Consider the following 27,444-nt stretch of genomic DNA (forward strand, 5'->3'; position numbering starts at 1 on the left):
GTGCTGGCGGGTTCGCGTGCTCTCTGAGAGCTGGTCTGGGTGTCGGGTGGTGGTGGTATCTTACCTGCCTCCTGATGCTGCTTCAGGACAGATGCGGGGTTATACCTGCACTGTGTGATACAGATGTCACTGCAGGGCAGGCTGGGGCACACTTCTGAGCATCTAATGCCAATAAAAACACAAGCATTCTATCCAAAATACCTAACACATTCCAGGCCTGAGACTTTCACCGCCTCGAGTAATCCTCAGGCACCTACAAGGCGGGTGTTGCCGTCCCCGTGTCACAGGTGAGGACACGGAGGGACGCAGAGGAGAGGCTCCTTCCGTAGCGTCCTCATCAGCGAGGGCAGAATCCGGTCCCACCCTCCTCGTCAGCAGCACCGGAGCTCACATCAAATATATTTGAAGGTTAAGGACACGCCAGGGTCAAAGCCGACAGTTAAGAGCTTGGGCAGCTCTGGACGTGGTGGGGATGCAGGAAGCTGAAATGGGGGGGCTGTGTCTGCAGACAGGGAGCCACACCACAGGGGCCTGGGAGCCCCCTTAGGGGCAGAAGCGCCTGGGCCTCTTGCAGCACACGTGCTGGGGTGCGTCTGCTGGGAACAGCTCTCTCCGTCCTCACGGAACCTGGGGGACCCCTGCTCGCGCCGGTCCTGTCAGTGGCCACGCGCGGCTGAGGAGCTGTAGCTGCCGGAGCCGGCTCTGTAATCCTCAGGGTCAAAGCACACACCAAGAGAAGTAGTGTTGTCAAAAGGGCTAAGCAGTAAATGCTTCCATGTAAGGAAAGCGTCCTCGAAGGGAATTTTAAAATAATGGCTGCTGGACACCTTGCTGTTAGATGTTCAGGAAGCAGAAAGGGCAGCCTGTAAACTGCAGCTCATACGGGTTATTTCTAACTTGAGAAAACAAGCGGTAGGATGATTTTTCAGTAATTGGAAAACCGAAACTGTCTTCTCATGCCTTTAAACTCCCAGCAGCATCTGATACTTTTAATATTATGTAATTCAGTGTTTCTGTACTTGGTAAAACTATGACCGTTTTTAAATAATGTGATAACCTAATGTTTGCCTAGAGATTGTGCAACTAATATCCTCCCTAATGAAATAATCACTTACATGAGAAGACAGTACGTGTCCTCACCAGCCAAGGATTTTGTTTACTTTCTCTAGTTTCTAGTTTAAAAATAACAAACATTTGTCATTCTCTGAACACGAGATTATACTATTCAACATCGTTTTTAAATCCACCCCTCCCTCCGTAAGGAGGATGTCCACCACGCACCCCTCATAACCCACTAAAGCTGCTCTGGTCTCTGCTGACCCTGAGAGTGAAATACTTTTTTTAAACAATTCTTTTGACTTTCACACTAGGTTCACACTAGTCCAATGTCTCTTTATCTCTAAAAATTGGGGGGCGGGGGGGAGGGGGTGCTCCCTGAGCGACAAACCTGCTCGCCTCTGATTTCTCAGGGGAAGCGGAACAGCTTGCGGTCACCCTCGTTACTGATGGGCGCCATGCCAGTATCTATTGGTGCAGCGTTGAAGGCTCAGCCTCTCCTCACACCGTGAGCCACTCCACGAGGTGCCAAGCTCACACGTCTGTATAAAAGCTTCCTTTTGATGTAATTTTCCAACATAAAAAAAATAATAATTCTGCACTACAAACATATTAGACACCTCTAGCTCCTTCTTGCTTCTTAATCACTGTGAATATTATTGGGTCTCAAGTTTATAAATTCTGTTAACTTAAAAACTAGTCAATTTAGATGGTTTAGCATCTTAAAATCATCTTGAAAGCAAGAGCCAGGTAATTACTGGTCAGTCTTCTCAAATTATTATTTGCTAATTTAACAAAACATTCTTCAATACAGGGCATATCGAAAAGATAACAGACTACTTAAGAATGTCCAACTTGTAGTGCTTAGTTGATGTTTGTTGTACTGAATAGTTTTGAAGTAAGTGGGACATCAGCTGAACCCTGGGGATCTTTTAAATAGACAGATTTTCTTTGAATTGGTTGGTATTTATGATAACAGGATTTGGCCCACATCTATAAACCAAGATCAGTAGCATTTTTCCCGTGTAACCTGGATTGTTATTCCTCTAGGACTTACATCTCAAGAGAAAATACACAGAGTTTACATAATATTTTTCACCCCAGCTGTTAATGTAAATAAAGGGGAAAATTTACCAGCTTGTTTTGTTTTATAACCAGCTCTACAAACTAATGAGGGTACATTTGGTAGAAAGTCAGGGGACAGGATCGCTGCTCTCGAGAGCTCACCCACGGGTGCTCCTCCCTTCCAGGCGCTGGTGTGGAGTCCGTGTCTTTGCCTCCTTTGTGCTCTCCTGTGGCCAACACCCAACAGCTTTTAGGCTGTTCCTTTATCCTTTGTTCCTCTCCTCCTGCTCTCGTGCTTCCAATCTGGAATCCATGTTTTATTCCTTTATAATCCATTGTCAGGGGACGAGAAGCATTTGTCTGGGTGAATAATACTAACTAAGGGTGCAAGCTGTTAACCATTTTTTTTCTCTCTAATTAAAAGCACTAGTGTATTGGGTTGGGTTGGGTTTGGTTTGGTTTTTTAAATTCCACTCAAGAAAAGTCAGTAAGCAGTAACTCTTTCTCAAGGAATCTTCCTGAGCAGTGTAGTGGAACCTGTAGGAGTGACAGCAGTTCCCCACCAGGAACGGTTCCATGAATCCTAGGTGGACGCTGGGCTGGGTCAGCCACGGAGGAGAGGCTCGTTCACCAGAGACTGGTTCCATGGCAGTTGAACACCAAGGCCACCTACCCTGTTCTGAATCCTCCCACGATTAACGTTCCATGAGCGTCTGCTACGTAAGTAGGCCTGTACTAGATCTGGAATCGAGAGATGAAAGACACAGTCCCTGCCCTCAGGGAGCCAGCAGTCTAACTGGGGAGATGAGAAGGGAACTCCAGGATTATAACACGGGGAAGTGAATCTTCTAATAAAGCTATTGGGCCCAGGTGCTTTGTTTTAGGAGGCCGGTCAACGGGAGATGCATAAGGCTGTTGAACGGACAGTGAAAGCAAGCAGTGCATGACCAAGGTGGAAAAAAGACGAGAGGAAGTAGAGTACTACTCTGAGAGCTGCAGATCGGTGTGGCTGGGACAGGAGGTATAATTCGGAGGGTGAAGGAGGGGTGTGATCAGAAGTTCAGCTGGAGACGCACAGGGGCCGGTTCATGTTGGGCTTGGCATGTCGTTCCGAGGGCTTGGAGAGCTGGCCTGTGGGTGAAGGACTGAAAAGTTGGGGTCAAGTTGCTGTGATCAGAGCTGTTTGCTTGTTAGAGAAATCGCTCCGGCAGCTGAAGGCTGGACTGTCGGCGGGCCTGGGGGTAAGGTCGGTCCTCTGGTGAGAAGTGAGGGCCTGGACGGAGGCGCTGTCCGGTGGTTGGAGGACCTTCCAGCTGTTTCGAAGTGGACTGGGGCGGGGTGAGCCCATGAGTGGGCAGGGGCCAGGGCGACTCTCAGGCCTTTGGTTTGGGCCACTCGGTAGAAACCGGCAGGACACGGCTCAACGGGCAGGGCAGGAAGCAGAGGGTGCCGAGTGCAGAGGCGCCTCATGCTGGGATGTGCTGAGTTAGAGGGACTTCGGGAGGTTCGGTACTGACACCAGAAAGTAGTTGGTCCGAAGCTTGGAAGAAAATAATGGGCTGAAAATACTGATATTTATGATTAAAACCAAGGAGCAGATGTCACGTACGGACCGAGCTGGGAATAAAGCCTTGGGGAGTAACAGCAAGAGGTTAGAAGGCTCTTCCCGCGCGTGGCCTTTTCCTCTCCAGTCACCACGGGGTCACATAAGGGACGACAGGAGGCCTTGAGTCTTGTCTGTCTGTCTCCAGGTATTGTGGTCAACTTGATGTTCCAGTGATGAGCTGCAGCCCCAGAGAATCCAGAGATGGAGGGTCAGTTGGGTCAAGAGGTTGGGGTCCTCGTTTTCAGTACAGCCGGCGGGGCCACCGGGGAGAGCGTTTCCCACTTGAGCAGTTCCCAGATTATGCAGCATCGCTTCTCCCTCCTCCTCAGCCTCGTAATATGTGGGGGAGCTGGTGGTTAGAATCAGGAGCTGGAGGGAGCGGCTCGGGCTGGTTTCCAGCTGCCTTCTGCTGCTTTCTCTTCTGGTCCTGACTGTGTGTCACTCGCGGGGTGGCAGCTGTCCACACCTGGGGTTAGGCCTCATCCCAGCCCAAAGCCCAGCCTCCTCCTTGGGCGACAGTACAGGAGTCCTGCCGGTGAGCTGACGGGGTAAAGACATGGAAGCATGTCTAGACTTTGACCTCCGCCTGCTTCCTTGTGAAAGCAGCGTCTTTGTGTCAGAGCGTCACAGCTCCTGTGGACTTCCAGAATCGACCTCCCGTGGTTGGTTATCTGGGAGAGAGTATAACTATGTGGACAGTAGAATAATAACCTTAAATGCCTGTGGGTTAGAAAGGGTAAGTAGGAACTAGCCTGGATAATCAAAATCTACAGACAGTCAAAACCCTTGACTTGAGTGGAAGAGTTGGCTTGAGCTGATTTCTCTGGCAGCCGGCAGGCCCCAGCAGAGAGGAGTGGGCAGTGGGAACTGGTATTTATAGAGCATCACCTGTGCTAGGTGCCGTGGCAGGCACGCGACTCTCGCTTCATCCTGCTGATAACCTTACGCGCCGGGTACCATTCCCCCGACTTTACCCATGAGGACACTGAGGCAGAGGGAAGTTAGTAGTTGTCTGAGCCCATGTACCAGCAGATGCTGGAGCCGGCAGCGCCAAGCTGTGTAGCGGTCCAGGGAACCACTGCGTCTCCGTGAAATAGCTCCTGAGTTATTGCTAATATCCCTGACCATTCAATCTGTTTTGAAAAGAGAGATGGCGATAATAAACCTATTGTAAAGAAGGAGAAAGTTCACAGAATAATTTAGAAAGAGACAAATCAATTTAGATAAAGTCAGAATTTTGCAACATTTAAAAGTAGGTATAGTTTTGGTACTTGTAAGTATCTACATTAGAACTGTTGCTAAGGAGAAAAGATCTGCTCTACCCTTGAAGGTTGTCACCTAAAATCATTTTTAGCGAGTGTATTAGTAAATAGTTCTCTAAAGCCATTTTTATAAGTACTCAAAAACAGATCCATTAGGTAAGGTCATTTATCTTATCTTTTTTTTTTTTTTTTTTGCATTACGCGGGCCTCTCACCGTTGTGGCCCCTCCCGCTGCGAAGCACAGGCTCCGGACGCGCAGGCCCAGCGGCCATGGCTCACGGGCCCAGCCGCTCCGCGGCACGCGGGATCCCCCCAGACCGGGGCACGAACCCGCGTCCCCTGCATCGGCAGGCGGACCCCCAACCACTGCGCCACCAGGGAAGCCCTATCTTATCTTTTTATGCTATTAATTTACTTATAAAATAATTTTTAAGCAGATGGTACAAAGGTATGCTTCAATTCAGGACCTGTTACATTATAACAAGTTCTGAATTAGAAGAGCCTGAATTTCTGAGGTTTCTCTTATCCAAGGGGTCTTTCACCTGCCAAAAATCAAGCACCCTGCACAGTGTCTCCTGTCCCTAAGGCCTGTACTGTAAAGCACCAGTTTTGCTCTGGGAGTACAGTTTAGCCCCCAAATCCAAAGAACCTTGTGCGTCTGAAGACTCAAGGTCCATAGGGGGTATAAAAGGTCAAATTTAGTGGCCGAATCAAAGAAAGCTTCAGTTCTTTACCTTTCAGAGCTGCCAGTAGCACTTGGGCTACTGACGAGGTCCCAGTTAGTGCCCGATTTCTCACAGGACAGGTCATGCAGAACAGTGTCATTCTTCACGACCACCCTGTTTCTGACTCCAGGCTGATGCTTTTCATCGGGTCGTCCTTCCACGAAGCCTTACCAGAAACCTCCAGACAGCGTCGGTCTTTCTTTTCTGGCAACCCTTTTGATCTGCTGTGTGTACCAGACAGCCTAGTGTCTGACTGCACTCAGGTGATGACTGTCACTGTTGTGTGGATGTGCTCAACTTTCCCCCACCAGAGAGGGGATCTGAGCCCAGAGGACACTGTCTGAGGCCCCCTCCCTCACAGGGAAGGGATGCACTGCCGACCCTGGTCTGGTCTCTACTCCTGGCCTGTGCGGCCCCCTGGAGGGGGTCGGCCGTGCACTGTGAAATCCTGTTTCTGTAGTGAGGGCTAATAGCCACAGGTGTTCTCGAGGCTCTTCAGATCCCCACTTGTTGCAGTTTGCTAGTGTGTCGACAGCTCTAAAATATGTGAGTTAATATTTTGGTTTCTGTGGGAACAGAGAGAGAAAGCTAAGAACAAAGGAAGTCCCTAACCTTTTGTGGAACTTACTTAGCAGAAAAAGTTTTTCCTTACACTACTTAGGTCCCGAGTATCTGTTTCCTCTTAAGAGGTGAGGTCTGGAGAGCCTCACTAACCCCTTGGCAAGGGTTTTGATTCACAACCTAGTCTGAATAAAATTAAAATAACTGCTACCCAAATAGGCTGCTGGACAGTGATACTTCCCAGGTGACAAATCCACCTCTTCCCAGGCTGTGGGCCTGGAAAGCTTGATGCTGAGGAGGCATGACGATGGCCCTAACGGGGTGACGGGACCCACTACCCTGCAGAGCCTCACAACCCCAGGGGCCACGCTCAGGCCGCACTTGGAATTGTCTGCGCGATGTCAGGGGCTACTGCAACTTCGTGCACCGTGCACGCCAGTGCAGACCTGAGACTAAGTGAAGTTGTGTGTTCAATGTGAGTGACGTGACCCCTGGCTAGAGCCACACGCGTTAGAGCAGCTCGTCGTCCTTGGTCACCGTCACCTGGCGTGTGAAAGCTGCCTGGAGAAGACGCCGCAGTCTGCAAGTGTGCTTACGGATCATAGGGCTTTACAGATGGCCTTTAAACACGAAGGGCTTGCCTTGGGTATTTCAGGGAAACTTTAGTACGTTCCGATATTTCCTTCTACAGTAAGTACATTGTACTTATTCAGAAGCTGGGAATATCCATAAAGAACAGGTACAGGCCTGCATAGAAAATAAGAGCTGTAGAATTCCAGTAATGTTTGGGCAGCGTGGTCTATAGATATAGCAGAAGATGGGTCTCTTTCTACCATTTGAAATACAATGAGATGGACCAGAATATGTGCAGTAGCGTTCAATCATCTCCTTTCTATGTGCAGTATTAAATTGGTAGGGTCGTTACAATCTGGCAGTGAGGTTCTTCAGAAATATTTACAGTGGAAACGAGATTATAAGTACTGTATTTCTTGACTTTCCTGTTTTGTTTTTTTTTCCCCGTATGTATTAAGTACTTGGTAAAGACAAATCGAGGAGTAAAGGAAGATGAAGTTAGCTGTAACTTAATACTTTTAATGCTGTTAGAATCTGGCTTGGAGGTGTCCTCTGGCACACACGGCTGCTCGGTGGATGCACACTTGCCCAGCACCAGTCGTGCTTTCAGCGTTGGTCTGATTCAGAATGTCTGTAATCACCCAACTGCAGCTGACTGGCCGTGTACTGTGGATGTTTCTTCCTCTGAGGATGTTACAGGTAAACGAGACCATGTCTTTTTAAAGCGGGACTTTCTAAACTGGCTCGTTTCGATGCCCCGGCCTGGGCTCCAGGGCCCGTGTATGTGATGAGGTGGCCCTCTCTCGGCCTGTTACGGGCGTCACCGACCTTATGAGACGTGGGCCTGATCCAGTCACCAGCCCTGCACGCAGAGAGCTTTCTTGGCTGATGGCAGAGGAGTGTGGAAAGGAGCCCCCGTGTCACTGCGTGAAGTGGGGAAGGACACGGGGGCCTCCAGGAGCAGCGGCAGCCCCAGCGGCCACAGGCAGCGGTTCTCCCCCGGGCCTCCAGGTGAGAGCCCAGCCAGCAGACACCCGGTTCTGCCCGTGAGAACCTGACCAGGGCGCGGCCAAGCCGATGGTAGGGCAGCAGCAAGAGAAAATGAGTATAGTTGGACGTCTGGTGATATTAAGGGAATACTCATTTTTTAGATACAGGGAAGAGCACCTAACGCAGGCCTCAGCATCACTGTGCCCTACTGTCACACCTCTGCGTAAATCGTGAAAGCTTTTATCCCCCGCCCCCGCCCCCACGTGTATCTCCACATTATTCAGGATCCCCAGATATATTACTGGAACGGTAAGACTCAGAAAGATCCTTTTCAGAGCTGGAGCCCACTAGGCTGCCCTTCCAAGTTTCCCGAGAGCCCTGATCCTTTGCGTTATGAGCGTGCTCTTCCCTGCAGGCAGAAGGCTTAGGAAGCCTGAGTGCGTCTGAGACAAGTATAGGGAAGGATTCTCAAACTCCAAACGTCGTAGAACGATTGTCCCCAGAGCTCAGGTAGCGTCCAGGTCTGGGCCAGGTCTGCGGCGGGTCCTCACTGCAGCCACACCCACGCTCCTCAGAGCTCGGGCCTCTCCCAGGAACACGGAAGTGAAGTAGGAGGTTTACCCGGAGGCTTTCCCATCGCTGCAGCGTCAGGCCCATTTTGGTCTTGGTGTGGCCACGTGACGTGGTTCGTTCCTTTCCCTTGGGCCCAGCTTCCAGAGCTAAGATTTTATTTTAAACTTGGTCAGAAGAGTTTGGTTTTAATTATCTGCCTTCCTGAACTCCCGATAACTTCACGTTAAAAGCTTTCGTGGGGGGTTTCCTAGCCAGTCTCTGGTGTTCGGAGAAGTCTCCACATTTCACAAATCAAAGCCAGCCCTGTTCCGTCCCTTCCCAGGGTTTCCATCTGAATTCATGGTGCTCTTCGCTCTGTTCTTTTATTAGAAACAGGCCCCAACCCATGAGATTGTTATGGGAGAATTCAGGAGGTATGAGAGGAAGGAGCCTGCTTCTTGGTTTTGGAGCATTTTTTAAATTATGGTGCGTCTGGCTCGTCTTTCTTTTTACTTTCTGTTTTCTGTGTTCGCTTTGGTTTCTAAAGTCTCTGCTGCTGCAGGCCCCATTCACAATGTCTGTGGCCCCCAGTTGGGCCATAAAAGCTGTGAAAGTAATTCCTTCTCTGAGCCGTTTGCCTCTAGCTCAGACACACCAGAGAGCCCGGCCTCAGTGGCCATCAGGCGTTTGTTTTCAGTGGCGGCAGAGCAGCAGTCTCCAAGCAGAAGGTCCTCCTGAGACGTCCTGACTAGAGCATGTGCCACGGGACGTTGCTCTTAACCTGTAGGCTGCGTAGAAGGCTCGGGCCTCTCCTAAAATAAACGGCGTCACCATGGGCAGATGCGCCGTTCAGACCCGGCTCGAGAGTGGAGTGAGAGTCGCTGCCCCACGTCCACGGGGGGAGCTTGCAGGGAGAGATGGGCCTTTCCCAGAACACAGGCGAAGGGAACCCCGCTCCTGGCCTCCGAAGGGCGCAGATTGGCTGGGGCCCCAGGCCCTGTGTTCTGGGGCTTCTCCTCAGTCGCTGCCCACGGGGCCGACTCTCAGGCTCCGCTCTGGAGGGTCTTCGATGTCCTTCCCCAGCCTCTGACGCTGTCCTTTACTGCCCCCCCGCCCCGGCGAGACCACGTAGGCAAGCCCGCACTGCCCCGCCCCCTGCTCTCCAGACCCACTCCGTGCTTTCCCTGCAGGGACGGAGTCAGCTCTTCAGACTGAGACACAGTGTCCGGGTGACGGTGAACTGTGCTCAGTTTGAGTGACAGGAGGAGGAAGAGGGAAAATGGAAGTTAAGTCTCCACCAGATCAGCCACTCTGCTCCTTTTACCCAAGAAACCCAAACTTTCTCTCCCTAAATCTAACCATTGTTTGTCCGTCAAACACCAGATTATCTAGGATATCAAGAAACCAAGCAAACCAGTAGTTTCTGGAAGTATGATCTAAATACCAAAGCCATTTTATCAGAAGCTGGGGATTGAGTCCCAGGTCCCATACACTTTTAACCCACTTGCCTTCTGGCCTCCAAGAACTGTCTTCTCAGGCTAATTTCTGTTAGGATGAGAACACCATCTCCTCCAGAAATCCCAGGTGTCTTCCTTCTTTGAAATGATACTGTTTGCTTCATGGCAAACAATGCTACCTCTACAACCTACAGTGCTACAACCGTGCTACCTCTATGGCCCCAAATCTTGTTTTCTGAGACTCTCACTCTTCTCTAAGGAGTTAGGTCACCTTCTCGGGACGTGGCTAAGGCGAGTCCTTGAAGGCAATGATAAAAAGCCCGAGGGTTCCAGAGGGCTCCAGGATTTGGGGGGGCGGCGCGGAGGGGGAGTACTAGAAGGATGGAGGGCGGGCTTGGAGGGAGCCCTGTTTCCTCTGACACCTGGATCAGGTGACAGTCTACTCGTCACAACACCTGATGAAAGTTCATCCCAAGGAACTTGATAACACACATCTTACATGCCTGAAGAGTACAACAAACAGCAGACTGTCCTGTTTGCTTTCAGTTACCCCTGGCAGGTAGAGATAGGAGTGCCGCTCTTGGGCAGCCCCCGTAGGATGCACCGCCCTCCAGGCTGGCCTCTGGGGAGGGCTTGCCTGGGGCTGCCAGGACCCCGTGGGCTTTTTCTGATTGCTGCGTGGCAGTGCTAACCTATTTTCTGTGTCTTTAAGTTTTTGCCTGTTTGTATCTTGCATCAGCCTCCTCAGTGGAGGCCACTCAGTGTCACTGCATGCGATGCTGCCCTGTGTCTGAGAACTTCCACTGGTGCGATGATGGCATCAGCAGCTCCGCAGTACTTCCAGGCCATCCCGAGTGGGAAAGGTTAGTTACCCGGTGCTCTGATAGGAGTCGGTCAGTGGAGATGAGTAGTACGCTTTGATACTACAGAATGGCTCAGACTGAGGCCTGGGAGAAGCCAGATTTCCCTGCCTTAATGAAAGGGAGAACTTTCTTCACTTAGAGAGGCCGCTGCCAGCGTCGGCACGGCAGACTGAAAGCTGGAGATGTAGTAAAATCTCCCCCCACAAATCACGTTCTTACAGAGAGGACGTTACAGCACCCTCAAGTGAGATCCCACAGTTGGGCACCACCGAGTTGGTAAACAGACACGTCTGTCGGTCACGTCGCCAGGCCCCCGTCTGCGCCCTGGGCACAGGTGTGCTTGGGTTTCTGTGGGAGAAGACGACCAAGGCGTGGGGCAAGCTGGCGAGGTTGTAAAGGGGTTGTTCTCCGTGCCTGGGGAGGGCGTGGGAGGCTCACAGAGGCTCTCCCATGGGGGCGATGGAGCGTGAGAAAGGCCGTTCTGCCCAGAAGCCGCGAGAGAGTGGACGGGAGCCTGTGAGCTCAGTCCCCCCCCGCCCCACCCCGGTCTCCCAGGTCCTGAGTTAACTTGCTGCTCTAACCAGCAGCAGCCAGTGTGGTGCGTTCACAGCTGCGAAGCGAGGCGGAGCTGGCAGGGCGTTGAGGAGTCGCTGGTCTAGATGTCAGAACAGAGACTGGTTCCCAGGCCCAGCCGATGCTGAGGCCGGCAGGCCCCTTCCCGAAGGCTGAGCTGTTGGCTGGGTGTTTGGTGAGCAGTGCAGGCCCTGAGGGCGTCACTGGGAGTGAGGCGGTGGCCAAGCCGCAGGGAGGGGGGTGCGGGGAGACCTTGGATGTGTGTGTGTGCGCGTTTCCTGAGCATCATCTTCTCGTCCATTTCTGCCGGGAAGGGGCCCCCGGACTCCCCGTCTGCCCCGCGCTGCTCAGACGGGCCCATCGGCACTGCTCTCACACAGCTTCTCTGCTGCCCCTCCTCGGGGCCTCCCCTACGGGCCCTGCTCCCCGCGGTCCTTCAGTTCTGTAGGGCCCCTGGCGTTGCCTGGGGTGGAGTTCGGCCTCAGTTACTCACGGGACTGAGGCGTGTCCCATTGGGCAGTCCCCCTGAGCTGTGAATGCCCCCCACGCCCCCCGGGCACCACCAAGGCCAGCTCTCAGCACGGAGCTGGCAGGTGGGCATGGCCACCGGGGGAAACCTCAGCACCACTGAGCACACTGGAAGCATTTTTATATATTAAGTAATTCTTGAGACGTGGCTAAAATTTAGTTTCTTTTTTGACAAAAGTCTTCAAGTCAGAGAAAAACAACCCTTAGTTAATGTTGGTAAAAGCAGTGATTGATGGGATATTATAAATGTGAGACAGGAGAATTCCTGAATCCCAGACTCACACGTTTTAGGGTGCCCGATTCCAGTGTAGGAGAACGTTACAGACACAGCGCACGGTCTCTCACCGATTCCTCCGCCTCAGATGGGACACGTCTTCACATTAAAAAGCCCATGGTTAGTGGTGCTTAACATGGGCTGCATGATGGGTCACCTGGGGGACTTTTTACAATCCATGGAAGAAGGCCCAGCTCTAGGCCTGTGGAGAGAGAACTTCCCAGACTGAGGTTAGGCTGAGGACGTTTTGGAAAAGCCCACGAGAGGATTGATGAATGGAAGCCCCGGGTTCAAGACAGAAGTCCACGGGGAAAAGCCACCTTGCAGCGAGGTCACCTGGTTGGTCCCTCCAGCCAGCAGTGCTGGCGCTCTGCCCCCCCCCGGGCAGCTTCAGGGTGTGGTATGTGGGGCCCTCACGCGGTGTGACCTTCAACAGAGCAGTGTCCCCAGGCTACGGCCAGAGGAGCAGGGGTTCGCTGCTCCTGTTAGGTAATCGGGCCTGGTTTCTCGTCTTCCTTCTTTCGTCTGCCCTTGAGGATTTTGTTATTCTTTAACACCTCAAAGGAGGAAAAAAAAATACATTTAAATCAATTGAGGTTTTTTTTGGCCTCAGTTCTTTTTATAAAAAAGTGGAGATAGAGGGTAAAGGTCATCTGTGATTAAAAATAAATGTAAAAGGCATAATCATTGTTGTTTGCAGCGACCATAGGTAACCGAGCTCAGAGGTCAAATCTGTAAACTCCTTTCTTTTGAGATCTCAGTACTTTGTTACTCTTTTCGTTTTTTTACCACCATCCTAGGGATGGGTATGGGCCTTTCCCCCGCTCTCCTCTCCCTTCACTAGGGACCTGGGAGGAAGTGGGGACCGTCCTGGACCTTCACAGCCATGGATACCGTGTTCACACGGGCAGGGCCGAGGGTGTGAGTGGAGGGAGGTGGGTAGAATGGACGCTGAGATCCAGAGAGGCAGCCTGTCACGCAGGCCCAGGCAGTCCTGGGACACAGGACGGCTTGGTAGGTGGCAGGGCGGGTGATCATTTCACACGTTGCTGGACTCCAGTTTAATGAGATGTGCTCCCAAAGCCTCAAGTCTCGCAAGTTGTGGGCACAGGCGTGGGCGCTTAGCCGAGGAGCCTTTTCTCACACTGTGAGGCTGCACCCCTGTCTTCAGCCGTGAAGCTGAGATGTCTGATTTGAAGAGTACATTTGTAAACGGAAATAATAAATGTCAGTCCCTTGCTAATGCTGATTTTTTTGTTTGTCTCGTTTCTCCAGCATGAACGACTTTCTAGGTAAGACCTTGCCTGCCTCACACTCGTGAGTAGACGCATGTGTGGTTGCACGTGGTTTTGCCTAGTGTAACAGCCTCTCTCCATCCTCCCATCTCATTTCCACAGCCCCACAGTCACAAGCGGCTCCCTTCGGCCCCCGCACGGGCCCCTCTGTCCAGTCACGCTGCATCCCACCTCCATGTTGGTTCCCCGAGCACCGTGCCCACTCCCCCCAGCCAGGGCTAGGGAGACATTAGTGTCCTCACCTTCGTGTAGCGTACAGATGACTGGACAGGCCGTCTCAGGGGCGGGCTGGAAGTACAGAAGGGCACTCAGGGCAGAGGAGAGGCCAGCCTGACTGGCTGGTTCAGGGAGCCTGACACTGTTCCCTGTACCCACATGGGGCCCAGGAATAGTTTATCCAGTGAACCAAAGACCTGCTTTGCAGTTGCTGAAAAGTTAAGCATATCAGAGTTTGGGGAATGATCCTCTGTAATTTTTCACCTAGTACCTAAGGGTACAAAATTGATCTTCCTGAAGAATAAAATAAAATAATAGAGACTGGGACTTCCATGGTGGCGCAGTGGTTAAGAATCTGCCTGCCAATGCAGGGGACACAGGTTCAAGCCCTGGTCTAGGAAGATCCCACATGATGCAGAGCAACTAAGCCCCTGCGCCGCAACTACTGAGCCTGCGCTCTAGAGCCCACGTGCCGCAGCTACTGAGCCTGCGCTCTAGAGCCTGTGAGCCACAACTACTGAGCCTGTGTGCCTAGAGCCCATGCTCCACAACAAGAGAAGCCACTGCAATGAGAAGCCTATGTGCTGCAGCGAAGAGTAGCCTCTGCTGCAACTAGAGAAAAGCTCGCGTTATTTTATTATTATAAAATAATAGAGAATGTGGAGCCAGAGTTTGAATCTCCCATTTTCCACTGTTCCTCTGATGACGAAATTAAGAGGAGATTGGGAAGATGTAGTTACAGGATACCACAGGGCAAATGAGTTTCATAATTTGTTTAATAATTGAGCTGGTTCTACCTTATTAATATATTTTAAAATTTACAAACTTGCGTGTATTCTTCCTTTGCTTGCCCTCTCACCAAGCACCAGCTTAGGATAAATATAATTTCCAACTAACCCAGCAGAAAATTCGCTTTGCAAAATTGGTGGAGAGTGGTGTTTTGTTTGCTACAGTTAATTTGTTGTGAACTCTGTTACATTATAATGACCATTTGTGAAAATAAATTTCCCTGCAGATTTCAAAATATGCTATAAAACTGTAGCAGTTAAAACAGTGAGATTCTAGAACACAGTCGACAGCCCCCAAAAGTCATGTATGACTTTCCAACTCAGTGGAGAAAGAATCATTCTAATTACGTAAAATTTTAAATCTCTGCTATTAAAAGAGACAAAAAGGAAAGTGGGGAAAAACATTTTTTGCAACCTACATTAAATAGTTTTAAAAGCCCCAGTGTATGTAGGATGCTCCTGCAATATAACGAGGCAAAGATTAACAAAGGCTATGAATAGGCCCTTCAGAAACTAAGATAAATAATCAAAGGTATTGAACCTCCATAATGATTTTAAAGCATTAAAATTAACAACAATAAGATATTTCTCCTATTGGATTGAAAAGTTTTAAACCTCTCTAGAGGGCAGTATGGTAACATATATATCTGCATTTAAAATATTATTTATCTCTTGACCAAACAGTTCCACTGCTAAGATTTTATCCTAAGAAAATAACAAATACACTAAGATTTACAGACAAGTCTTATTGTAGCATTATTTACAGTAGCTAAAAAAATTTAAAACAATATGTGTCTATCAATAGAGGATTAAACTGTCATACAGCCATACAGTGGAAGGCTACGCAGTCATTATTTTTTTAACGAGGCAAATGTGTTTTTACTTACATGGTGAGATGCCTGCAGTCGTGAGTGCGTAGGTGTAGGGGAGAGACCACAGAAGGTATTCTCTGGTTTTATTTACAGAAATATTTATTTTGACATCCCTGTTTAACATCCTGCAAGGATATGAACTGAACTGTTGGTAGAGATTGTTCCTTGGGCAGGACCGTGGGGTGACTTTCACTTTCTATTTTAGACACTTTAGTTCCAATGCTTAAACTGTTCAACATGCATGTATTGCTTTTGCAATCAGGAAAGTCAATAAAGAGATTTCTATTTACAAAAGATTTTTTAACTATAAGAAGGAAAAGAATGCAGTAGAAAATGTTGTAGGACTGAGCACCTCTGTGAGGAAAAGACAGCCCTTGGTGTCATCAGCAGCTTTGCCCCCACCCCTGCTCAGCCTCTTCTGGTACCTAGTCCACCCCCCACCCCACCCCCGCGTGGCCCCTGCAGGACAGGAACGCGGGCGGAAGCTCCACAGCTGGGACTCTTCACACCGCCCGGTTCAGGGGTAGAGCCCTGGAGGGCTGGTTTGCACGTGGCCCTTCCGTGGGCCGCCTTTTAGCTTGGAAAGAGCAGAGTGCCAGAAAACTAGGAGCCAGTGTGAAGGACCAGGGTGCCAGTCATCCGTCCACTTAAGCAGGAGGTCAGCTGAGAGGCCCTTCCACTCACAGACCAGTCAGTACTGGGACGAAGCCACCGTCCGCCCCAGAAGTGCAGTCGCTACGAGACATGAAGTCCTGTCACAGGTGTGGCGTCCAGAGGAGAGGGTGCAACGCGAGCTGTCCCGGCACCGGGTGGCGCCCCCGACACCTCTGGGGGTCCAGCCGGCCTGCTGAGCCCAGGTTGCCACCCTCACCCACCCCCGCTTGCAGCTCCAGGCCCGTGTGTTTCTGGCTCATTGGCACTTCATTGGAACCATTTTCTAAGAGCCACTGAGATCCCAGAAACTTCTGTGTTTAAAAGCATGCTCTTGAGGGAAGCTGTTTGGCCCTAAGCTAATTTGAGAAGCCCCGCGCTTGCCGTCGGCACACAGCCACAGCACCGACCTCCCGAGTCAGCTCCATGCTGGGTGGGTGCTGGCCTCCTCCCCCGAGCAGTGCCCTCGGCAGGCGGGGAGGCCCGGGCCTGTTCTGGCCAGAGCTCTCAAGCACATCTTAGGAAAGGCGCCCACCACCCTTAAGCATCACCTCCCTCCACCTTTTCGTTCTCGGAAGCCACTTGTACCTTTACTGTGTCTCCCACAGGTTGGAATTGGGAGGCAGTGACGCCAGCAGCGAGCGGGCCTCGGCCAGAGCCCGCCGGGAGGCCCGCGAGGCCCGCCTGGCCACCCTGAGCAGCCGCGCGGGGGAAGACAGCAGCAGGGACTACAGAAAGGTGGGGGCTCCCGGGTCCCCGCGCAGGGGTCCCCTCCGCTCGACCCTCCTGCCTCTTCCTTGCTGAGAGGTGGGAGGGAAGGTGCTCCAGCGACAGATGCTAACGGCCAGCACATTTACCCCCCTCTCAACCAGCTGAATGAAGACCCCTTCACGTATTGCTCTCAGTGCAGTAAAAATGCGCCTAAGTCAGATATTTAGAGGTGTAGGAAAAAGTAAGGGTTAAGAATTGTGGAAAGGGAAATAAGAGTAATGCTGGTTGCCTGGGCCCGGAGAATCACTTGATGGACTCTGATATTTTTAACAAACACGTGCTTTTAATGAGGTCCTGTGAACGTCAACCAGATACTTCTTGGCAACGGTAAATAGTAACAGTCTGGTTTGGGGGGTTTCCATCATTTTATGGTGGGTTGCCTTTGGTTCTTGAGGGAGAGAACCCAGCTCCAGGGACGGCTCAAAAACCTGCCCTTTCAAGTGCTTAAGATGCCAGGAAAAAAACTTTTTTGTTAAGAAAATGTTTTGTTGAACAGAACTTGGCTAAGATGGATACACAGGAGGGCGGCTCCAAAAGGAAGCCTCTTTTGTGTGGGAGCCACGTCTTTAAGCCATGCGCATGCCCTCCCTGCTGGAGGTGGTGGACGGCCTTCCCTGCCCCACCCCACCTCCTGGGCAGTAACACTGTTGGCAGTGGAGCATCATTTGTGTTCAGCACCTGGGACCTCAGGGTTCCAGCGGCAGGAGAGCCAGAGCCCTTGGCTGAATATCCTCTGTCCCTGGGCCCTTCTGTCTTCCTGCTCCGCCCACAGGGTGGGGACCTGACTCCCTCCTCTCCCTCCCCCAGCTCTACGAGAGCGCCCTGACCGAAAACCAGAAACTGAAGACAAAACTTCAGGAGGCCCAGCTCGAGCTGGCAGACGTGAAATCCAAGCTTGAGAAGATGGCCCAGGTGAGGAGGGGGAGAGGGGAGGGGGCGAGGTAATCAGGTCAGCCCTCCCCCTCCCAGAGATTTGGTTTGGGGTTCATACCGCGTTGAACTTAAAATTGGAAACTGATGGTCCAGTGGACCATTCCTGGCCCCCGAGTGCTAGTAATTACTCTTACGGGTCATCTGCTCATTTCTTAGCGGAGAGCGTGGGCCAGCGTCAGGGCTTGGTCGTGGGCAGTGTGTGCCTCCTGCCTTGTCGGTCGTGGTTTGGTCACAGCAAACCCAGGACGAAGGTGTCATTGGGACGTTGGGTTCTGTCCTGCAGCACCTGTGCCGGAACAAGGAACCAGATAAAGCTCTTCCTCTCGCTGCCAGGCCTGGTTTAATTAGTGGCACACAGCGGGCGGTGCACTCATCGCCAGGGAGATAGACCCTCACTGAAGGCTGGCGCAAGCCCTGTCTTGGGTTATTGCTGGGTCAGCAGGAAGCCGCCTGGAGGCCTGGGGATGAGAATTTGGACTGTCACCGGGAAGCTCAGATGAAGACCAGAGCTGGCTGTCGGTTCCACCCCAGGGTGGGATCCAAAAGCAGAGACGAAAGCGCTGGGATCGACGGCAGTGAGCATGTGGGGCTTGGGCCAGTGCCTTCCCAACACCCCCGGGCAGGCAGGGGTGCTGGCGCCCGAGGGGCTGCGCTTTCCTGAAGGGCTCGGCCAGCGCAGAGTGGGCCTGTCCTGGGAGCTGCCCGTCCGTCATTGTCATCGTGGAAGGGCCCCGCCTGGTTGTGGCGGCCGGGGCCAACTTGGTCCTGAACCAGCACGGGCTGGTCCTGCCAGGAGCCACGGCCCGCCCGCCCCGCTCCCTCCTCTGCAGAAGCCCCAACAGTGCATCCTTTGAGCTTTGGGGTCTCGGCTTTGGAGTCGCGAGCCGGGGACACAGATTGCACAGAGGGCATTGAAAATAACCTCAGCCTTTTAGCCGCTGGGGAAGAGCATTGACTTTCTAGCCACCTGCTTTGCTGGGTGTGTTGGAATATACTGAGTTTTGCCAAATACAAGTTACTAGAATTCAGAAGAAACGGTGGTGCTACAGACCAAGCCTCTGCTCTTTACCAAAATTGGACCGTTCAGCAGGACAGTGGAGGGGAGGCCTGTCGACCCCACACATCCGTGTGGAAACAGTTAGCACGTGCACACACGGCGTGTTCCCATGAAAGGTCCACCCGAACTCGGAGGGGTTAGGGTTAAAACAGGGCAAAACAAAATTAGTTCTTTGTCGAAGAGAACTAGTTAAGTTCTGTTTGTGTAGGTGAACCAAGTAGTGAAATCGGCACAGCTTCTGCGCTGCTCAGGCTTAGGGAAGAGAGGCTTGTGGTGTAGACAGGCCGCGGCTGTGACCTTCAGAGCAGATGGTGAGAGCCCAGGACAGGAGCCAGAAATCCCAGTTTACTGCCAGTTCCAGCTAGTCCTTAATTTTTTGAAAAAGAAACCTCCTCAGTAAGACCAGCGTAATTTCTGTACTTATTAAATGTCTCCATGCCTGGTACTAGGCATAAAAGTAGTCACTCTGTCATCATTAACTATCTATTGATTGTAAGAAATTCTGCCCAAAAGGGACTCAGGGGTCATTTCCCTGCCCTTTTTAAGAGTCGTTCCCTGAAGCTGTTCTCTGCTTTGTAGCTGTGGCGGCTAAATGTTTTTAGCTCCTCTGCAAAATTTATATTAAAGTAGAAGATGATCCAGAATCAAGTTCTAATCTTACCTGGAAACCCAGGGGATAAAACAGTGAAAGTTCTGTTCAAAGCAGGGCAGGTCCCGTGAATGGACCCCTGAGAGGCTCTGGCAGCCCGTCCTCCCTGAAAATCGCAGCCTCGGTCCCCAAAACAGAAGGAGCAGAGCGGGAAGGGGTCACTCAGAAGAGTGCCTGGCGCTCAGGCTTTACAGGAGGAAAGGCACTTTCATTTCCTCTGGGCCTGAGATTCGAGAAAGAGGTGAGGGAGGGGCGGTGAGGGGGGAGAAGATGGTTGGCCTTGTGTGTGTGTGTGTGTGTGTGTGTGGTGTGTATGTGTGTGTGTGTATATGTATTGTGTGTGTGGTGTGTGTGTGTGTGGTGTGTATGGGGTGTGTGTGTGTGTGTGTATGTGTGTGTGTGTGTGTGTGTGGTAACGCCTCTGCACTTGTGACCGTGTCACACTCCTGGGAGCACTGCTGCTGCCTCCACTCCCGGTGGGGATTCTGTGAACTCGGAAGGGCGGCGACTGCGTCTCTGTGACATCAGGACCCGTGGGTTGGGCCACATGTCGGGGCGCCCGGTGGGCTGGACTAGACGGGCCCTCTGGCCCTGAGACACTCCAGTAACAATGTGTTCCTTCCGTTTGCACCAGCAGAAACAAGACAAGACCGCCGACCGGTCGTCGGTGCTGGAGATGGAGAAGCGGGTGCGTGTGCGTGGGGGGAGGACACCGTCTGAAGGAGGCGGGCGCCTGCGCATCCCATCCCAGGGGGCGTCTCTCCTCTCTGCCTGACTCTGCAGAGCAGTTTGGTTGCTGGTGCTTCGGTCTCCTGAGAGCTCGGGGCGGGAGGGTCCTCAGGGGGCCGTCCGCGTCGCCCTGGGAAAGCGGAACTGCGCAGGCTCGCCTGCCACGGCGTGTGGTCCAGGCCTCTGGACCCTTCCCGTCCCTTTGAACAGAGGGGGAGCTTCAGCAGGACCCTCTGCCCCAGGTCGAGGTCCCAGGACTCCAGCCCTAAGAAGAGCAGACATCCTGCTGGCCCTGACCGAGGTGGGGCAGCTCCGGGCCAACTGCTGACCCCCGCTGACCACTCTCAGAGTGTCCTTCTGGGGTTGACATTCTCGGGTTGGGAAAACTCAAATTTATCGATGAACCCTAGCTTTGACTTGACCCTGGGCGTGTAATGGGTTCCCATCTCCCCCGGTTGTGTTTAATTTGGAAAGCAGCTAAGTTTTATTCCCATGGCTTTGGGGTCCGGATAAGTCGGGGGTGGGGTGGGGGGCAGGGTTTTGACTCCTTTCCAAACCTGTCAGATGTTCAGCAGTTTGGTTGTGTTGAACAGGAGAGGCGAGCCTTGGAGCGGAAGATGTCGGAGATGGAGGAGGAGATGAAGGTATGGAGAGGCGCACTTGCCGTGTGCCTGCACCCAGGCTTGCGGGCGGGTCAGGGCAGCCCGTGAGGGGTGCGGGCATGGTGAGGACGAGGCGAGCCTGTGCGCGGCCCCTACCCTGGCTCTCAGCTCGCCCGGCGCCCCTGGGGCCCCTCACAGCCCCTCTGGGGACAGACGTGGCCTTTGGTGTAAGGGGATGTCGTGCATCAGGCTGGAGGCAGGCCTGAGCGGAACTCGTAAGGTTTTCTCAGCAGCAGCTTCATCCCGAGGGAGGGACGGGTGAAAGTCCGAAGCCGGGTCCTCAGCTCCTGGCCCCGGGGGAGAGCCTGGGAAGCGGAGCCAGGAAGGCACGCGGGTGGAGCCAGTCCTCCATGGAGGGCAGGCTGGTTCTGCTGTTGGTCTCGTGCCCCGCCCTTGCCCCTGGAATATTCAGCCACATCTCCCTCCCCGGGGACGGTGACCATCGGGCAGCGCGTCCTGGGAGCCGCACTCGCGCTGCCCAGGGGAGGGGAGAGGGAGTGCATGTGGGAGTGCATGGACCCGGGCCTCAGGGCTGCAGCGCGTGGGGCCGGCCGCGGTGGCTGGGTGCCGCTTGGCTGCTTTCCTCCCTCGGCGGATCTTCCCCCATGAAACACATGCCTCTGGCTCCTGGAAGTGTGAGCAGAGCCCTCAGGCCAGGAGCCCTCTGCGAGAGACGTTTATTGCTCCCGTGGCCTGAGAAGGTTGGTTCTTTACTGAAAAAAGTTGCTCAGGGCTCAACAAGGTCAAATGCCCGGAATCCTGTTGGTCTGCGTGGCTGCTGCACGTGGGAGGGGCAAGCCCTGTGCGCGCTCCACGCTCCCCATCCCGGACGCGCCGGGACGCCCACACGCGGTGTCAGGCAGTGCCGCCTACGTCTCAAGAACAGCCAGAAGCAAAAATAGCTGGTGGTTTTGCTTCTCCAGCTGCTGGTTTCTCTAGGCCCACCTCACCTGCCACTCAGAGCACGTTCGCAGGCTGGACAGGTCTGAATGGCAGGTCCACAGCTCACATTGTGCAGGGGCTCCTCCATTTTGGAAGCCCTTGTGTTATACTGTCTGTTGGCAACTAACAGGATGCTCATTAAGAAATGGCCCAAACGCTGATCAGGAGCGTGGATAAGGCCCGAGCTGTTGCCTTGTAGGGTCCTTGAGGGCCCAGGCCGCCTCGTACCCTCCAGCCGGGAGGTGCTTTCTCATCCATTCAGCCCCACACGAGGGCCGGATTGCAAGCCGAGGGGGAGCAGCTGGGTTCCCCCCCACCCCTGATTCCCTCTCTGAGTACAGAGGCGCCAGGCACCCTTGGGACCATGGACTGGGGCAGGTGCGTCTTACTCTCTGTCTCATCAGCCTCTCGGGCTGAGATTTCATGAACAAGGTCGTGAGTCCTTTTCTTTCCTCAATGGAGGTCAGGTACATGGAAGCTCGTGCCCCGCTCAGCCCCGGGTCGTGTGCTGGCCCACCTCAAATTCAGGCGGAGCCCGGCCATGACCGTCTAGGCCCCATACCAGTAGGTATACTGATTGAAAGCCAATCTTCTTTTAGTTAAAAAATTTCTTCATGAGTCAGCTGCCCTTGTTGTGCATTGCCAGTCGCAGACCCCTGGGGGAGAAGCTCCTGCCGGCTCAGCCCTGAGCGCGTTCGCTCAGCTCGAAGCCTGGCCAGGTGAGCAGACAGCCCCGCTCCACCCAGGGACTGGGGGGGCCGTGCCAGCCGCCCACCAGCCGACCTGGACCCTCTTTGGGGACAGAGGCTTCAGACGTACAGGCTCAAGCATCGTGAAGCTGGCGTGCTGGCTGCAGGAGGCTCGGGATGCTTGGTCAGCTTTCGGGCCCTGCACGCAGACAGCAGTCTGGGGACACGCGTGGGTGCTCGGTAGCCGGCCGCAGCACAGGTGCTGGTCGCACCCGGGCCCGGTTGAGCTGAGGGCAAGTGGAGCTGGTCCAGTTTGTACAGATGCTCAGCCCCTCCGGGCGTGGCCCACAGGGAGCAGGGGCTGTGGCCTCCAGTGAGCCCTGAGGAGCCGGGCGCTCAGGGACAGAGAGGGACTCGGGCCTGTTCCCCGCCTCCGGGAGCCGTAAGGTGGGCTCGCGCGTGGGGTGTGGGGCTCCGTGGTAGCGACATAGCCTGCGCCTTTCTGGTCTTTACTTGGGAAGGTAGGTGTTTATGGACTCTCCCCAGGAGAAGCGCACGCGGGCTGGGCTGGAGCGGGGTCGTGTCCCAGCCTCCGCCGGGCGTGCGGGTCAGCATGCTTGCGTCGGGCGGAGAGCTTTCCCGTGGCGCCTCCTCCCCTTGCCCCAGGCCCGCGCATGGGAGGAGATTGAGATGAGATTGCTCTCGGATTTTTCAATCTCCTTGCCCTGGCAGCCTGCCCGGCCACCCTGCTCTGTGCCCTCCCACCGCCTCCCCACCACGCCTTGTTCTCAGCCTCGCTCCCACGGCAGCTTCCTGCCTTTATGGCCACATTCTTCCCCCTCTGCCTGCCTGTGCACAGGTTCACCGGAATCGTCCTCCTAGTTTAACGTTAATTACCAGGAGGCAAGGACCGCTTCACGTAAGGACCGTGACTGCCTTGAAAGCTTCGGTCCAGTGTCGACCCAAAGAAGGGGGAGAGCCAGGGACTCTCCACTGGGTCTTAAATTTGGTCCCGCAGGCTGCCCCACGACCTCCTCTGTCCTCTCCCGGCCGCTGCGGGCCGCTCAGAACTGTGTGGCTCCCTCCCTTTTCCCACGGTGGCGATGCTGCCTCTGTGGGAAAGAGATGCAGCCGTCTGTCTCTGCTTGTTTTTCCCGCCCGCTGTCCTCACCTTCATGCCGCCTCCCGTTTTCTTGCTTCTTTACTCCCAGCCAGCCAGAACTCCTCCCATCTTCATTTCTGTCCTTGCTGTCCACGTGGGCAGGAGAGACTTCCTCTGGTGCCCGGCGGCCTGTCTGCAGCCACCACAGCCCACAGGATTGTCACCTCTGTCTGTGAAGCCCCGTTCGCATGACAAGACGTTCTCTCTCCCAGAGCTTGTGGCCTCAGCTTCAGGCTCAGAGAACTCTTAGGAAGGACTAGTGACAGGAAGCAGGCCTGGATAGGACTCAGTTTATTGCCGGCTTTAGATCCTTCGTGGGACACGGGGATTGGGAAGCATGGCTTTGGGCGGGTTGTTCTGTTCCATTTGCAACACATGCTAACAGCTGGACTGGCAAGGGTATCGGTCACTGGTCCATTTTCGTTGGACACGATGCCCTCCACCTTTGTGCAGAGCTGTGATTCCACGCAGGAGGCTGTCTGTGGCAGCTTTAAGTAGCTCCCAGCCTCTCTGTGACCCGGGCAGAGACAGTATAATCTGCCATGGGTTCCCTGGTGCATACCCTCCCGGAGCAGGTGGGGGCAGGTGGGCAGTTCTTGATCCTGGAACAGGCGTCCGGGCAGCAGAGGAGGCCTGGCGATGATACTTCCAGGAAAGGTAGAGGGTCTTCTGTAGGTGCGCCTCCCACAGAAAACACTTCAACAACAGGTCCTCTCTTCTTTGCCTCGTTCCATTTTTTTAAATGAGAAATAAATGAGGTAATAGAAAGACACAGAAAGAAAACAAGTGGGAGTAGAGGGCCAAGTATGGGGGAGCGGAGGAGAGGAGCGGAGAGCAGGGCAGCAGCTGGACTTGGGAGAAGCTCCGGGCGCCCTGGGCCGCGCCCCCCCCCCCCCCCCACCATTCCTCTGGCCTCTCTCCTTTCCCTTCTTTCATGCGAACTAAAAGCAAAAACAAAACGTCAACAAAATGTCAACGTGATTTCTTTGTCCCACTTTTCTCTCCTCTGGTCCGTCTTGTCTCTGTCTGCTTGTCTGTCCCTCGTGTCTCACTCTCTGCAGAACCTCCACCAGCTAAAACAGATTCAGACCTTGAAGCAGATGAACGAGCAGCTGCAGGCTGAGAACAGGGCCCTGACCCGGGTTGTGGCCAGACTCTCGGAGGCCATCGAGGGCTCGGACCCCCAGGGGCTCTAGGCCTGCCCCCTCCTCCCCTCCTCCACTCCAGGCACGTTCCCTCTCGTTGTTGGTCCCGGGCTCTGCGCTCGCCCCCCAGAGCCTGCACGCGGGTTCCTGTGAAGGTCGGTGGTCTGCAGAGGCGGCATGGGCCGGGGCGACCCAGGGCCGGGGCCTGGCCTGGGCTGCCGTTGGTTTGGTGAGACTCTTCCCCTAGAGATGGAGCGCAGGTCACTCAGCCAGACGGGTCCACGCCTACTTGTGTGTGGACGCGCACACGTTTCTGGGGGGAGGTCAGGGTCTCGATCAACAGCAATCCAAGTGCAACCTAGTCCCTGGAGCAGTCGGGTTGCGCCTGGGGTGACGGTGACCAAGGGCAGGGGCCACACATTCCAGACACCTGGGGGCTTGAGCACATTTGTGCCAGACACCCCTCAGAGGCAAAGGCCCAGGTGTCTGTTCAGAGCTCCCCTGCTGGTTCTGTTGTGCAGCTGGGCTGAGAACCGCGGCCCCAGGACCTGACAAGAACGAGCGCTGGGGGGGCACTGACCCAGCCCCGCTCCGCCCACCCCCTGCTGGGTCTTTCCATCCCTCTCCCTTCTTGGTGGGTGTTGCCCTCCTCCTTGTCACAGATCTGGGCCTGGGGATGTGCCCTCCCACGGCCAAACCCCCAGCCCCACTGCCAGCAGGGGGCTTGCCGAGGAGGCGGCAGGGGAGCGGGGGCTCGTCTTCACCGGAGAACCAGAAAATGCATCTTCTGCACTTGACGCCTGTCCCTGGATGTGGGTCTGCAGACAGGCTCGCAGATGTGGCTCGTTTTCTCACCGCGGCGGCGTGAGGGGTCCTCACTGCTGAGCGGTCTCACTCTCTGATATGAGTTTTTAATTTGTAGCAACAATCCAATTAGTCCTGACCCAGGCCTGTTCTTCTTTGTGCCCGTTTGCTGTGTCTTCGGGGTCAGTAGCTGGCAACTAGTACCCACTAGATCTGAAGCACCCGAATTACTGTCGGGTGGAGCGGATATCCTGCTGGAGACGCTGTGACACAGAAACTTGAGAGGGAGGTGGCCCGCGGCCCCGAGCAGCCTGCCGGCCCTCCTCGTGACAGCACGTCGGGGCCAAGCTTCACGCCAGGAGATGAGCCAGCTTTGACCTGGGGCGGACGGGGCCCCCGGAAGATGGCCCGGTTCTCTCGGTTTCCTCCTGGTGGGGAGAGCGTGAGATCAGGAGGGCTGGTGACCCTGGAGGCAGCTGTCGTCTGAGGGCCTGTGCTGAGCCCTGTACTCGCCCTTTCTCATGTATTCCCCGTAACAGTCACTTTTCCTATGGGAAAAGCCAAGTCACAGAAGAAGTAACTCGCCCGAGGCCACTTGGAGGGTACGGGGCGGGCAGGCCAAGGACATCAGGCTCCGGGCCGGCTGCGCACCCACCGCCTGGCAGCCCTGGCGTGGGGCGAGGGGGCAGCCTGCGGCCCCTCAGTGCCGACTCCTCAGCAGGGCCACGCAGAGAGGCCCGCCCGGGTCACGGAGAAACCCACAGAAGGCGCGTGGGGATTCCGTGGGGTCAGGTTCCAGCATCCACAAGCGCCGTCTTCCCGGAGCCGGGCCGTTGTGTGCGTGTCGCCGTGTCTGTGGGCCCTTGAGAGGTGGGCGTTGCTCAGAGACCACGCGGCTTTGGACCTGGGCCTTCGCCACCCAGCCCCTTCCAGGAGGAGCCTGCCGTCCCCACCGACGGGCGCTCGGGAGGGCCGGCCTCCCCCCGGGGCCGCTGCAGCGTCGGGACCCCGCGCCGCACGCTCCTCACCCAAGGTTGGAAGAGGTGATGTTGGAGAGGAGCTGCTTCGTTCTCTTTGTCCTTCCTGTCAGACTGCGGCAAACCGGGCACTTAGAAGCGGGGAAGCTGCGCAAGCTCGTCGTGCGCGGCGCCTCCACGGGTGTCCGTGCGTAATCGGCCCGTGCTCACATGCGGCTCCAAGAACTCCCTCCGCCTCCTCCTCTCCCTCCTGAGCCCGCCTTCCTCACGCTTCCTCCGCGCCCCTCTCTTCCTTCCTGGCGCTCCCTGGAGCTGGCCGCGGGAGCTCGGGCAGCTGGGAAAGTGCCTTGGCCAAGTTTTTCCCAAAGAGTTGAGTCTCAGTGGGGACATAAATCTCCAAGGCTCGAGGGTGCGTTTGTACATGCTTTTAAAGGGGAGCGGTTCAGATCCAACCTGACGAGCTGCCAGCGGTGACACACAGCCTGTCCCCATGTAGAGCTTCTTCCCACCCGGGGCTCCCGTCGTGGGAACACGGCCTGAGAGTCTCGCTGGCGCCCAGGCTGCCGGCCCCGGGGTGCCCTGGGAGGGCACGTGGCAGGGGAAGAGGAGGGAGGCCACGCCCGCGGGCTGCTGCGAGCCTCTTGGCTTGAGTGTCTGGGCAGTTGAGGCCAAGGGGTGGAGGCAGAAGAGGGAGGCCGGCCAGGCTCCGACGGTGTCAGGTCAGAGGTCAGAGGACAGGCCTGCTCTGGTATTTCCTGGATTAACGCCCTCTAACTGCATGCTGTCACAGCTGTGGCCCCCACGGAGCCCCTCTTTGTGAGGGACGAGGGCGGGGATGGCTTCTTTAGGTACAAAATGGAAAGCCAGAGAGGAGAGCGGCATGCCGCAAGCGGCACAGCTCACGGATGACGGTCGCGGCTTCCGGCCCGCGACCGCGTCTGCGGGGAAGGGGTGAGCTCTGCAGTCAGTGTGTGCTTTCCCGTGAGGAGCTGTGCCGTGCTGCGCTAGTGATGCTGG

The 27,444-nt window shown here is 54.6% G+C and overlaps 1 protein-coding gene across 11 annotated transcripts in view; it reads left to right on the forward strand.

Moving 5' to 3' along the window:
• The window catches only part of PPP1R12B (protein phosphatase 1 regulatory subunit 12B), a 197,353-nt gene that overhangs the window by 163,566 nt on the left and 6,343 nt on the right, over positions 1-27,444 (forward strand). For 7 of the 11 annotated variants that reach the window (XM_049706871.1, XM_049706881.1, XM_049706884.1 and 4 more), the window contains 6 exons: positions 13,361-13,377; positions 16,516-16,645; positions 17,486-17,590; positions 19,952-20,005; positions 20,640-20,690; positions 24,563-24,728. In XM_049706871.1, coding sequence (XP_049562828.1) covers positions 13,361-13,377; positions 16,516-16,645; positions 17,486-17,590; positions 19,952-20,005; positions 20,640-20,690; positions 24,563-24,697 — 492 coding nt within the window. In that variant the 3' untranslated portion in view covers positions 24,698-24,728. Of the gene's footprint in view, positions 1-13,360; positions 13,378-16,515; positions 16,646-17,485; positions 17,591-19,951; positions 20,006-20,639; positions 20,691-24,562; positions 24,729-27,444 lie in introns of those variants that run through there. The other 4 variants (XM_049706872.1, XM_033415970.2, XM_033415971.2 and 1 more) reach the window with 4 other exon arrangements.

Source organism: Orcinus orca, chromosome 1 (genome assembly GCF_937001465.1).
Source record: "Orcinus orca chromosome 1, mOrcOrc1.1, whole genome shotgun sequence".
Taxonomy (NCBI): domain Eukaryota; kingdom Metazoa; phylum Chordata; class Mammalia; order Artiodactyla; family Delphinidae; genus Orcinus; species Orcinus orca.